General features: G+C 38.4%; 1 protein-coding gene across 3 annotated transcripts in view; it reads left to right on the forward strand.

The window, feature by feature from the left end:
* The window catches only part of MME (membrane metallo-endopeptidase), a 109,596-nt gene that overhangs the window by 65,404 nt on the left and 31,618 nt on the right, over positions 1–12,574 (forward strand). For all 3 annotated transcript variants that reach the window (XM_014546225.1, XM_005874414.2, XM_005874413.2), the window contains exons 14-16: positions 516–614; positions 3,122–3,202; positions 5,160–5,263. In XM_014546225.1, the coding sequence (XP_014401711.1) occupies positions 516–614; positions 3,122–3,202; positions 5,160–5,263 (284 nt within the window). The remainder of the gene's footprint in view (positions 1–515; positions 615–3,121; positions 3,203–5,159; positions 5,264–12,574) is intronic.

Consider the following 12,574-nt stretch of genomic DNA (forward strand, 5'->3'; position numbering starts at 1 on the left):
TTGAAGATATGGTGAAATAATCTATTGAAATGCTGCTTCATGCTTTACTAAATTACAAATGGTAATAATAGGTAATATTTTATGTTAATTCTTCTTTTATGATAATGGAAACCGGTTTATTCTTAACATGATTTTTGATAAATGTATATATATAATACCTATTTAATCATAAGTATTGATAAAAACAATGTTGCTTTAAAAATATAATTTTTCACATATACCCATTTGTTTAGGTCATAGTCTGCCTATAAATTTATATTTATTAATATATTATTAAATCACATAAAGCCAGATTATAGCTCTATTTTTAAATTTTAAAAAAAGTTTAATTTATCTTTATTGCTGAAAGTATTACAGATATCCCCTTTCCTCCTCCACCCCGCCCCCCATTTACCCTTTCCACCCTGTTCCTGCCCCTCTTCTACCCAGGCTTTCACCCACTGTTGTCTGTTTCAATTTGTGTTATAAAAAATTAACTAATGGCCTAAATTTGTCTTCTGTTCTTTTGGTTTGAGGTTGAGGATTTGATTACACAGATCCGGGAAGTTTTTATTCAGACTTTAGATGAGCTGACTTGGATGGATGCTGAAACAAAAAAGAGAGCTGAAGAAAAGGTAAAAAGCAAGGCAGGGCTAACTATCAAAGAAATAAATTCTTTATAAAGAAATGCCAATTTTTAAGACAATTCAGGAAAACAGATAATCAAGAATTGCTTTAAGAATTTGAATAAACACCTGATCAAAGGCAGTGAGAAAAAAAAAATTGCATAAAATAAAACCAAGTTCCTTCAGAATGTAATGTTTTCAGGAACTTTTTTTATGGATAAATTTATTTTTCTATGATTTCCATTTTTTATTTCTTTGCAATCAACTTCTAATCTCCATGTTCAGTTCAAAACTTTGAAAGATCTCCACATTTTTTAAAGGAAGACTTCAGAAAACAAGAGGAAAATCTTATGTTAGCAAGTAAAGAATGAAATGATGTTATCAGTGGTTCATAATTTTTCTCCTTTTAAGAAATATACCTAAAAGACCTCAAACAATGTCAAAAATATGCCCTCAATTTGTAATGCAAATTTCTAGCTAAATTTTTTAAAACATGCCTCCTCTAGTTTTTTATAAAACCTAGGAAGAAAAAAATACTGTATTTCTGTTCAAGCAAATGTAAGATGGTGCAATTTTTGAGTTTTATAAGGTGACCTGTCTCTTTTATAGGGACTTTTAATATTTTGCATATGAAGAAAGGTGATATTTCTAAGGAAATTTTAGGTTTAAATTTACTATGGTCATTTGTCTTGCTAACTATATAAAACTAAAAGGAACAACATGTCCAGTGACAACTATGTGCTTTATGAGCAGTATTCACATGCAACTTGATTATTTGTCTGTAGTTAAGGTGGCAAGAAGAACAGACCATATTTTGAACTGATAACAGAGGGAGTTCAAAAACCTAATATAATAAGAGAGTCAAGCTGCAGTGTAGTTCTGTTTTGGATTAAATCACATGAAAGGACTATGTTTTTCAGCTTCACAGAGCCCTGAGTGGGTTAGGTCTAGATTTTTAAGCCCCCTTATATTTTCATTATTCTGGCAAAGTCCTCAGAAATGTGGGCTGGATTTGCTTCATTCATGTTCTAGCTCTCTGCGACATGGTCCTGTTTGATGTAGGCAATTGAATTGTTCTAGATCATCATTTCCCAAGGTGGTGTCAGAAAACAGGTGCCAAGTTGTTCCACAAAAGAGAGTCCCCTGGTCAAAAGACATCAGGAAACACTGCCTGTAGGAAGTCTTCTCTGATCTCATCTTAGTCTAGGTTACATGCTCTGAGGGTGTGATTCTATGGCATCATACATCACACTGAGAGTAAATTCTCATTTCATTGCTTATCATTGATCTTTACAGTAAGCTCTCTGGGGGGCAGAAATTTTGCCTAGCATTGAAGCCTCAGCCCCTTACAAAGTACTGGGCTCATTGTAGACCCTTGAATATATATTGAATGAATAAAGAGACAAATTATCTCCTCCTCTGGGACACTCATAATAACCTAATTTTTACTGTAAGAAGTCCTGCAATAAAGAAGCCTGCTTAATGTTTTTGTCACAGTATTTATCCAAAGTATTTGACAATAAATTACTTTTATGCAGTAACTTTTATTTCAATAGAGTCTCTGTCCCTTAGAACACTCTTTTGGGAAATGTGTTCTAGAAAATAAAGTGCTAATGAGAGGGGGCTGATTAATAATTTGTGGAAACCTACAAGAAAGTGGGTGTGGCCTAACTGACTTAGTGACACATATCCTGTCCCAGCCACTGGGGAAATCCTGGGCTTATGAAACAGATTGGTAACAAAACCACATCCCTTTGATGGCAAACCAAATAACTCAGACATACAGGCTTAATTCCCCATGACAAATTTAAAGTAATTAAATTATTCAAGAGCAAATGTGATATGATAGCATCAAAAGTCAGATATCTTTGAGAAAATAAAAAAATAAAAATAGCAAGTAGTAAACAAGGGGTAATCATGAAATAATAAAAATAAGTAAATAACTTTAAAATACTAAACATAAAAATTAGAAATGGCAGTAAGCAAGAGGTAAACATGAGCTTGTATAACAAGGAAAACTCTTGTTTGCTACTTGTTTAATTAATGTCATTCATTTAACTTTGAGAAGATAGGCACACAGCCTTGGAGACTGAGGTAGAACATACGAACTCCAAGAAACAATATTCAGGAAGAATATTAGCATGAACATATAAGCCTATATCTGTTTCCTCAGCCAAATCGGTAATGTGGAAAGACAATTATAAGCTGCTACAATGGAAGCTCTAAGTAATACTCGTCCTATAAATTGGCCGACTTGTCAGCTTTCATTTTGGTTTTCTTGGGAAAGCTGCAGTCTGTGAGGACAGAGCATTAGAAGCTAAATTTCAGACCAACTTTTTGTTTCTTTTGAGCCCCAGGATGAAGCCACTTCAAATATTTTTTCTTAAATGTTGTCTGATACTCTTTTTGTAAACAATATGGATCAAGTTATTCAGTTGATATTCATGGGCAAATGACAGTGTTTGCATTTGAAAGTTATGTAATCATCCTCACATTCAATATTACAATTCTCATAGGCCTTGGCAATTAAAGAAAGAATTGGCTATCCTGATGACATTCTCTCAGATGACAACAAACTGAATAAAGAATATGAGGAGGTAAGTCTCTATTAAGACTCTGGGCTAATGACACCTGGGGCTGGTGGCAATGTTATTTTTAGCTATCAGGTGCCAAAAATTATGTGAAGTAGCCTAAAACCATAGGTTTTATTATTTTTTTAAATATACTTTTATTGATTTCAGAGAGGAAGGGAGAGGGAGAGAGAGAGCTAGAAACATCAATGAGAGAGATTCATTGATTGACTGCCTCCTGCTGGGGATCAAGCCGGAAACCCAGGCGTGTGCCCTGACCTGGGAATCGAAAAGTGACCTTCAGGTTCATAGGTTGATGCTCAACTACTGAGCCACGCCAACTGGGCCCATAGGTTTTATTATAAAAATCTTTAGCACTGAAGACAGATCTGTGTTTGTTTCAGTTTTAGCCTTTTGTTTCATTGGCCTGTCCCGCATCTGTTATTTTGGCTTCCATATATTCCATTTTAAGAAGAAAAATCTGACGTCCTTTAGAGTATCAAGGGTAGCCCTAGCTGCTTTGGCTCAGTGGATAGAGCATTGGCCTGCGGACTGAAGGGTCCCACGTTCAATTCCGGTCAAGGACACGAATCTTGGTTGTAGGTTCCTCCCAGGCCTGGGTACTGGTCAGGCCTCGTGCAGGAGGCAACCAATTGATGTGTTTCTCTTACATCGATATTTCTCTCTGCCTTTACCTCTCTCTTCCATTCTCTCAAAAAATCAATGGAAAAATATCCTCCAGTGAGGGCTGAAAAAAAAAAAAGAATCTCAAACTTAAAGAGTATCAAAGGTAGACATCAAAGTGCTCGAACAGCGGGCAGCACTCAGGCTCCTTATCTCGTCTTACAGGCCTGAAAAGTCAAATCTTCAGGTTCCCACCCACTTTTTAATTTTCCTTCCACTGGATAAGCTAGATCATGCATTCTCTATTTAAAAAGCAAACAAAATACCTGAGAACCAGAGATTGTTGTATTCTCCTTTGGTAATGTAACAGTGGTAAGAGAAGAGAATTGATTAAAGTCACTGCAGTACTTATTTCAGACTTAGCTGAGGTTCTTGTTACTAATCTGTGGTCACCACAACTACTTGAAACCCTGGTGATGATAAGGGAATCCTTGCGTAAATTGGAGATGACAGTGATTCCTAACCCATTGATTACTTGTCTGATGTGGGATTTGCAAGCCACAGTATTCTCTCATCCTTTTCCATTTGCAGAAAAGCTTGATTGTTTCTTTTAAATTAGCTGGCTGTAGCATGGGAGTCCTGGGGACCCTTGTAGCAGGAGCCTAGTGGCTAAGACTGTAGACTCAAAGCTGACTGTGTAGGTTCAAATCCTAGCTCCACAAGTGAACTTGTCTGTATCTCTGTTTCCTTAACTTTTAAAAATATACATATTTTTATTGATTTCAGAGAGGGAGAGGGAGAGGGAGAGATAGACACATCAATGATGAGAGAGAATCATTGATTGGCGGCCTCCTATACACCCCCTACTGGGGATCAAGCCTGCAACCCAAGCATGTGGCCTGACTGGGAATCGAACCGTGTCCTCCTGGTTCATGGGTTGATGCCCAACCACTGAGCTACGCCAGCCAGACTGGGCTTCTCAACTTTTAAGTGGTGATAATAGCCCATCTTTATAAGATTATTAAAATATTCTTAGAATGCTGCCTGGCCCATCGTAGGTACTAACAAGAATATGCTGTTATCACATCCGGTATATAAGGATTAATATCAATATGGTAAGGCTTGCCAGATACTTCGTTTCATGTGATTAATTACACTGAAGTGGTGATTCAGCCACAGCAACAGTGACCTGTAATATAGAACTAGACTAATTGGAACTAAATCCTTCTTTGGTAAGTTTTAATGCTCTCTGTTAACTTTATTAACAGGTAGAATTTAAGAAAATGTCCTCTATATTTTTAGCAAAAGTTTTGAAGATACTGGTTTTAATATTTTCACCAAAATCTTTTATATAATATAGTACAAGTACAAGGAAGATGAATACTTTGAGAACATAATGCAAAATGTGAAGTACGGCCAACATAAACAACTAAAGAAGCTTCGAGAGAAGGTGGACAAGGATGAGTATGTATATTCCAGTTTTTAACATATTTATTCAGAAGAGGGTCTTTCCCCCTCCTTTTTGTTGTATGAAGAGAAAGAGTCTGACTTGGGATAGTGTTAAAAAGTACCATCGTCTCCTATGAAGTACTTTTAAGAACATCTAAGAAAATTATACTAAAGACAGGTCAGGATTTAACCAAATTAAAACTTTTTTAATTAAGGTACATCCTCAGATAACCTAATTTCTTTGGTTTCTCTTCATTTTATTGCCTGTCCCTCTGCTTTGCTTGTGGATAAGATTCTCAAGAACACCTTAATCTAAGCAGCCCATGGCTCCTTCAAGCCTTCTCTGAGGCCTTACTTAGTGTACTCAGAATTTTCTTCTACCCACAGCCCCACCTGTTTCCTGTCAGTGAGTCATTCCCCAAGTCCATCCCCTTCCTGGATTGCTCCATGTAACACTTCTCTCATCCTAGACGTAGCCAAATATAAGATATCAAAAATCCCTCTCACTCATAGCCTTCAAATGCTCTTAATTTCTGTTTATTAGTGGGATTGGTCCTTCAAATTAACTATTGGTTTAGCATTTACTTATCAATTAAATGGATGTGTTCAACATATTTATCAACCTATATGGTTGTGCACTTAAATTTCTAGAATTGCTTCTGTTGATATCTCACTAGGTTCTTAGCTGCTAGAGAATAGGGGCCATTCCTTTTGACCATTCAGCACAGTACAGAATACGTAGATTTTCAGTTAAAGCTGAATTAATGAATGAATGACGAACAAGTGAAAAATAAACATACTAACTTGATTTGTGTGGTAACGAACACAATAACATACCAGTGAGGTTCTTGGTTCATGTATGCATTTATTCTTTCATGTATTCATATTATTAAACTAAACTAATATTTTAGAACACTGGCTAAATCTAGGTGTCATTGGGTACTGGGAGAATCAAAGGTAAACTTTGTTTATATTACATTGCATCATAACAGTAGAAAGTAGTGTTGAGGAAGGGGAGAAATCCCCTCTTTGACCCTCTTGAGTTCTTAAGGCTGAACTAATAATAAAAATGACATAAGACCAGATTAACAGAGGAAAAGTAATTTAATATGTGCATGTGGGAGGTTATAAATGATACTCTGAGAAATTATGAACCAGCCAGCTCTTTATGCCTTTTAAACAAAGAAACAATACATTAGACAGGACAAAGAAACTTAGGTTTGTGTATTCCTTAGTGAAGAATCTAACCAAAGTTTGGGCTTCAATAGTAAATTAGTAAAGAAATAACAAGTTTTGTTTATACAGAATTAATGAATTAATAAAGAATTAACAAGCCATGTAGCCCTGAATTCCTTAGCTCTAAGGATAAGTGTGTCTCAGTCTACTGTAGCAAGAAGAATTTTCATAGAGGAGATTTATTTCCTGCATTCAAGGAGAGAAGGGAGATTCCGTGTGCCCTTCTTGCATTGACTGCTTGTCAAGTAACTTTAATTCAAAATTATCAATATGCTATTGTACGATATTTTGGGGTGGCCTTCCCTGACCCTGACAGTAGGAAAGACATGATGTAATAAATAAACTGTACCACCAGGAGGGCTAGACAACAGTCCTAAATGGAAATGCTAATACATTTCAATTCTTACACAACATTTTGAACTCTTCAGGTATTCTGAAAGAGAGACTGGTTTCTTTTGCTGACCCCTGGGTTTGTACTGAAGCAAAGGTTGTCTTATCTGGGGCTAACATCGGGGCTGCAAATGTCAGAGAAAGTTTGGCATCCCAGCTGGCAAAGAGGAAGGAAAATGGTTACATACCGTACAGTTGGTGTTGTAATAGATTATCAAGTTGTTTCTCTAGAAACCCACACAAAGTCATCAAAAAGAATACTCTGTGGGTTAAAATCTGAGAGGTTTCTGACAAGTCTGAATATTTTCATTTCTTTAAAATATATATACTTACATTCAGTAAATGTTAGCACCGTGTAAATTATTGTCAAATACTCTTTCTGAAAGTAGCTACTATAACTTGCACCATGTGACACAAGAAGATTTATTTACCATTTTAAAAAATAGTTGTTGAAATATCACTGATGTTTTCTTTTGAAGTTGATGTAGACCCAGTTCCAGAATCACTTTGTAATATAGTTTGCTCTTTTCATTCCCTTTCATCATATGGATTGATTTTCTCTAAGTTCTCTTCTCTTTATGATAGGTAGTCAAAAGTCAAACTTGTATATAATATTTTAATGAATGTTTGGTGAGTAGCATGCATCGCTCAGTAGTGCTTTGTGGATGTTCTCCATGAGCTTCTGATAGTCAATCACAAGTGCATATGACTTCTTAGCTCTTCTCTGCCAGGCCTGGCCAGCTGGTCTTCCTTCCCTATCTAATGCCTGCATACTGAGTACAAGGGTTCAAAATTCTTGACTGCACATGAGAGTCATCTGGGGAGCGTTAGAAATAGCACCGATACCCAACCCTGCCTCCCTAGATTTTTGATGTACTTGCCTGTGGGTGGGGACCCAGGTACAGTAGGTTCTTGAATAATGTCGTTTATTCAATGTTATTCCATTATAATGTTGATGAAATGCTTAAATAGGAACTATATGTATATATATATATTTCTTTATTGATTTCAGAGAGGAAGGGAGAATGAGAGATAGAAACGTCAATGATGAGTATCACTGGTGGGCTGCCTCCTGTACAACCCCACTGGGGATCGAGCCCACAACCCAGGCATGTGCCCTTGGCTGGAATCAAACCTGGGACTCTTCAGTCCGCAGGCTAACACTCTATCCACCGAGCCAAGCCAGCTAGGGCTTAAATAGGAACTTTTAACTCTTCTTTGTATCAATTAACCTACAGTAAAGTTGGTTTCATTATACGTCATTTCACTTCAATTCCAAGAAGCTATGGGTGAGATTAAGTGAGTACTTACTATACTGGTTCTTTTTAAGTACAGCATGTTACTGTAGAAAACAACATGAGATTAAATCAAGCACAAGAGGAAATGATGCAATCAAGAGGTACAATAAACATGAAAGGTGTGAGGGCTGCTGCCTGTGTGATGCAGCATACTGTTACTCAAACTTTTATTTTTCCTGAGTAGAAAGACTACACTCTAAAATAACAATAAAAGTGTAGGACAGTAAATATGTAAACCAGTAACATATTCGTTCATTATCATTTTCAAGTATTATGTACTAGACATGGTCGTATGTGCTATATTTTTATACAACTGGCAACGCAGTAGGCTTGTTTGTACCAGCATTACCACAAACATGTGAGTCATGTGCAGTGGTATGACATTACCAGGCTACGATGTCTCTAGGCAATAGGAATTTTTCAGCTTTACAAGAATCTTATGGGACCACCATCGTATATATATGGTGGCATTGACCGAAACGTTATGCAGAGCATGACTATGTCTAACATGATGTAGCGCCAGTAACATGATTATTTTCTTGCAGTCCGTAGAGCAAACACAAACTTCTAATGAGCAAAAGACATAGCAGAACAAAATGAATTTCTACTCTTGTTTTTAGGTCTGATGCTATTTTGTTCGTTTCTCGGGCCAAAACATTCTATAATATAATTGGGACAGGTACTGCCAGTGTTTGTAAGTCACGACGATTGAGCTGTGGAGTTACTTTTTACAAACTGCAAAGACTTATTTCATTGCTGAACCTTTCCTGCTGTGGTACATGAAAATAAAAACACTGACATCGACAGCATAAACGTTTTATTGAGCAGCTACAATGTATGCGAAGCACTGCACTCTTCGCTCTAGAGCAGTGGTTCTCAACCTTCTGGCCCTTTAAATACAGTTCCTCATGTTGTGACCCAACCATAAAATTATTTTCATTGCTACTTCATAACTGTAATGTTGCTACTGTTATGAATCGTAATGTAAATATCTGATATGCAGGATGGTCTTAGGCGACCCCTGTGAAAGGTTCGACCGCCAAAGGGGTCGCGACCCACAGGTTGAGAACCACTGCTCTAGAGGCTAAACAACTAAATCTGAGGAAAGGCGGGATTATAAGGAAACAAAGTGCTAGGGCAGCACTTTTTAAAAATCACAATGAAATCTTATTAGTAAAACATTCCCTGGAAACATGTCAGCATTTAACTTAATATTGAGGTGGATAGAGGACGCACTACAAGCAAAACGAAACAGAAATGCGCAGTTCTGTTCTGCCTTCCCCTTCGTTGCTTCACGCCTGCTGTTTTTTCTGATTGGATGGTGGGAAGCCCCTGAAATAAGTGGTACTCCTGTGGCAGACAGCCCAGCATCGGGGGCTCCATGGGCTCTTTCTGAAAGGGCAGCACCAGCAAAAATGGCAGGGAGGTTGGCTCCCTGTGAAGTGACACTCTAGTTTAGCCACTGCTTGAGTGAGTAACACTCTTGTGTCCCAGTTCTGCCTGTTATTACCTGTGGCCTTTCAAAAGCCATGCAGTTTCCTTATTTAAACACTCTTGTGTCCCAGTTCTGCCTGTTATTTCCTGTGGCCTTTCAAAAGCCATGCAGTTTCCTTATTTATAAGAGGAACAGGTTGGTTCAGACTGCAGGAGATCCCTTAGGCTCTCTCAAGCATTACAGTTCCAGGGCCCTGACTGCCAAGCTTTGAGAGGAGAGGATGTTTTCTTCCTTGGCGTCTCTGTATCAAGTGAGCCAAGAAGAGAAGAGCATATTCTTTTTTAAAAATACATATTTTTTTATTGATTTCACAGAGGAAGAGAGAGTGAGAGATAGAAACATAAATGATGGTAGAGAATCATTGATCGGCTGCCTCCTGCACGTCTACAACCCCAGGCATGTGCCCTGACCAGGAATCGAGCCGTGACCGGCTGGGTGAACATACTCTGGAAAGCTAGGGAAGTACCTCACCTCTTTCTAAAATATCCCTTCTGATTTCCCCTTCGCTGATGTTTCTAGAATCACTTTCTTTCTAAGTAAGTCCAGTGCCAGTGAACTTGATTATTAAAAGAAAAGCAGTTGTGCAGGGCTTACATGGGTCAATGTGATGGCACAGAGGTGGGGCATTAATAGGACCTATCCAGGTGGATGTGCAGGTTGGAGACTTGGGGCACAAATGAATCTCCATGAGTATAGATTTATGGGGAAGATTTGTGAAAAGGATTTGGCTCATCAAGTACTACTCAGTGATGCCCTAGCCCCGTGGTCAGCAAACCGCGGCTCGCGAGCCACATGCGGTTCTTTGGCCCCTTGAGTGTGGCTCTTCCACAAAATACCACATGCGGGCACACATGTACAGTGCGATCGAAACTTCGTGGCCCATGCGCAGAATTATTGTTTCTGATATTTGTGAAAAATATAGGAAAAACACAAATATTTTATAGTGGCTTTGGCTTTAAAATAAAAACATACCCAGGGTGGCCCTGGCCAGTTTTTCTCAGTGGTTAGAGCATGGGTCTGTGGACCAAGGATTACAGCTTTGAGTTATGGTCAAGGGCACGTACCTCAGTTACAGGCTCCTCTCCAGCCCGGGTCCTGGTCAGGGCTTGTGCAGGAGGCAACCAATCGATGTGTTTTTCTCACATCGATGTTTCTTTCTGTCTTTCCCTCTCTTACACTCTCTCTAAAAAATCAATGGAAAAATTATTCGAGTGAAGATTTAAAAAAAAAAAGTACTACTCAGTGAGAAAGATGGGATAACAGGTAGTTAGACTAAACTTGGACAAATCACTCTAACTCCTCATGATAGTATCTGCCATGGTATGCTCATGTTTTGCACACATTATAATCGATAAAAAATTTAAGTTGTTATCTTTTATACTTCCATTAAACCAACCGACTTTGCACTTTTCCAGTGTGTTTAGGGATTATAAACAAAACACATTTTATCACTAAAAATATTTCTGTCTTTTTAATTAGCACCAAAAGAGGGTTTTGTTTTGTTTTGTTTTATTTTGTTTTTGGATGAGGAAGGAGAAGTAGGGAGGGAAGATAAATAGTTGAAAGGTTGAAGTGTTAAACTGGGAGAACTTTGCAAAAGAATTCTGGAACTTTCATGCCAGTGTGCCCTCTTGAGAGGGTGGTATCCAGATGGCACAAGGCTTCCTTCCAGTTGCCATTATTCCCTGCAGCTCACAGAGCAGCACCGCCTCACCACAGCCTGTGCCTTCCCCTCCCATGGTCCCAGGATGAGAAGGGTCATTTCTCTTGGGGCCTGGAGGTTCCATCAATATGCTTAGACCCAAATCTGTATCGAGCACCTATCATACTTCCAACCTGTTCTAACCCCTAGAAATACAATTAAGAACAAAACATGAAATAAACCAAGAGGACTACATCAAATTAAAAAGCTTCTGCACAGCAAAGAAAATGGTCACCAGGATAAAAAGGCAACTGATGGAATGGGAGAAAATATTTGCAAATCATATATGTGATAAGTTGTCGGGGCTGACCAGCAGCCCCTGAACGACGGATGAATAGATTACTCAGACACAATTTGACTGTGAAAGAGAGGACTAAGGGGCTTCTGGCTCTAGTGGCCAGAGCAGCCTCAATTGCCTGCCTCCTTTTATTGGAATTTTTATCTTTAGATACAATCAATTGGGTGAGTAATCTTGGGAGGACACATGTGCTTAGGCAACTGATGGAATGGGAGAAAATATTTGCAAATCATATATGTGATAAGTTGTCGGGGCTGACCAGCAGCCCCTGAACGACAGATGAATAGATTACTCAGACACAATTGACTGTGAAAGAGAGGAGCAAGGGGCTTCTGGCTCTAGTGGCCAGAGCAGCCTCGATTGCCTGCCTCCTTTTATTGGAATTTTTATCTTTAGATACAATCAATTGGGTGAGTAATCTTGGGAGGACACATGTGCTTACATTATCCTCTAGGCAAGGGCATCCAGGGATTAAGCATAAGGATTCCAGTAAACACCCGGGGGTCTGCACATGCACGGACTTGTTTGGAAAGGTTAAGGAATAATTAGGGGCACTGCCTTTGACACTCCCCTAAGTCTCCCCTAAGTTGAAATTCTGATAAACAGGGCAGGCAGCCTTCCACACACTTCCCTTTTATCAGAATATCCTCCTTACAAACTTTCCAACCAAGTCTTGTGTGCACCCCAACAATAAGTGGTTAATCTCCCAAATATATAAGAAGTTTCTACAACTCTGTAACAAAAAACAAAACAAACAAACAAAAAAATTCCTAATGACCCAATTTAAAAATGGACTAAGGACTTGAACAGGCATTTCTCCAAAGAAGACATACAAATGGCCACCAGGTACATGAAAAGATGCTCAGCATCGCTAGTCGTCAGGGAAATGCAATCAGAACCATAATGA

The sequence above is a fragment of the Myotis brandtii genome, unplaced genomic scaffold (genome assembly GCF_000412655.1).
Source record: "Myotis brandtii unplaced genomic scaffold, ASM41265v1 scaffold436, whole genome shotgun sequence".
Classification (NCBI taxonomy): Eukaryota; Metazoa; Chordata; class Mammalia; order Chiroptera; family Vespertilionidae; genus Myotis; species Myotis brandtii.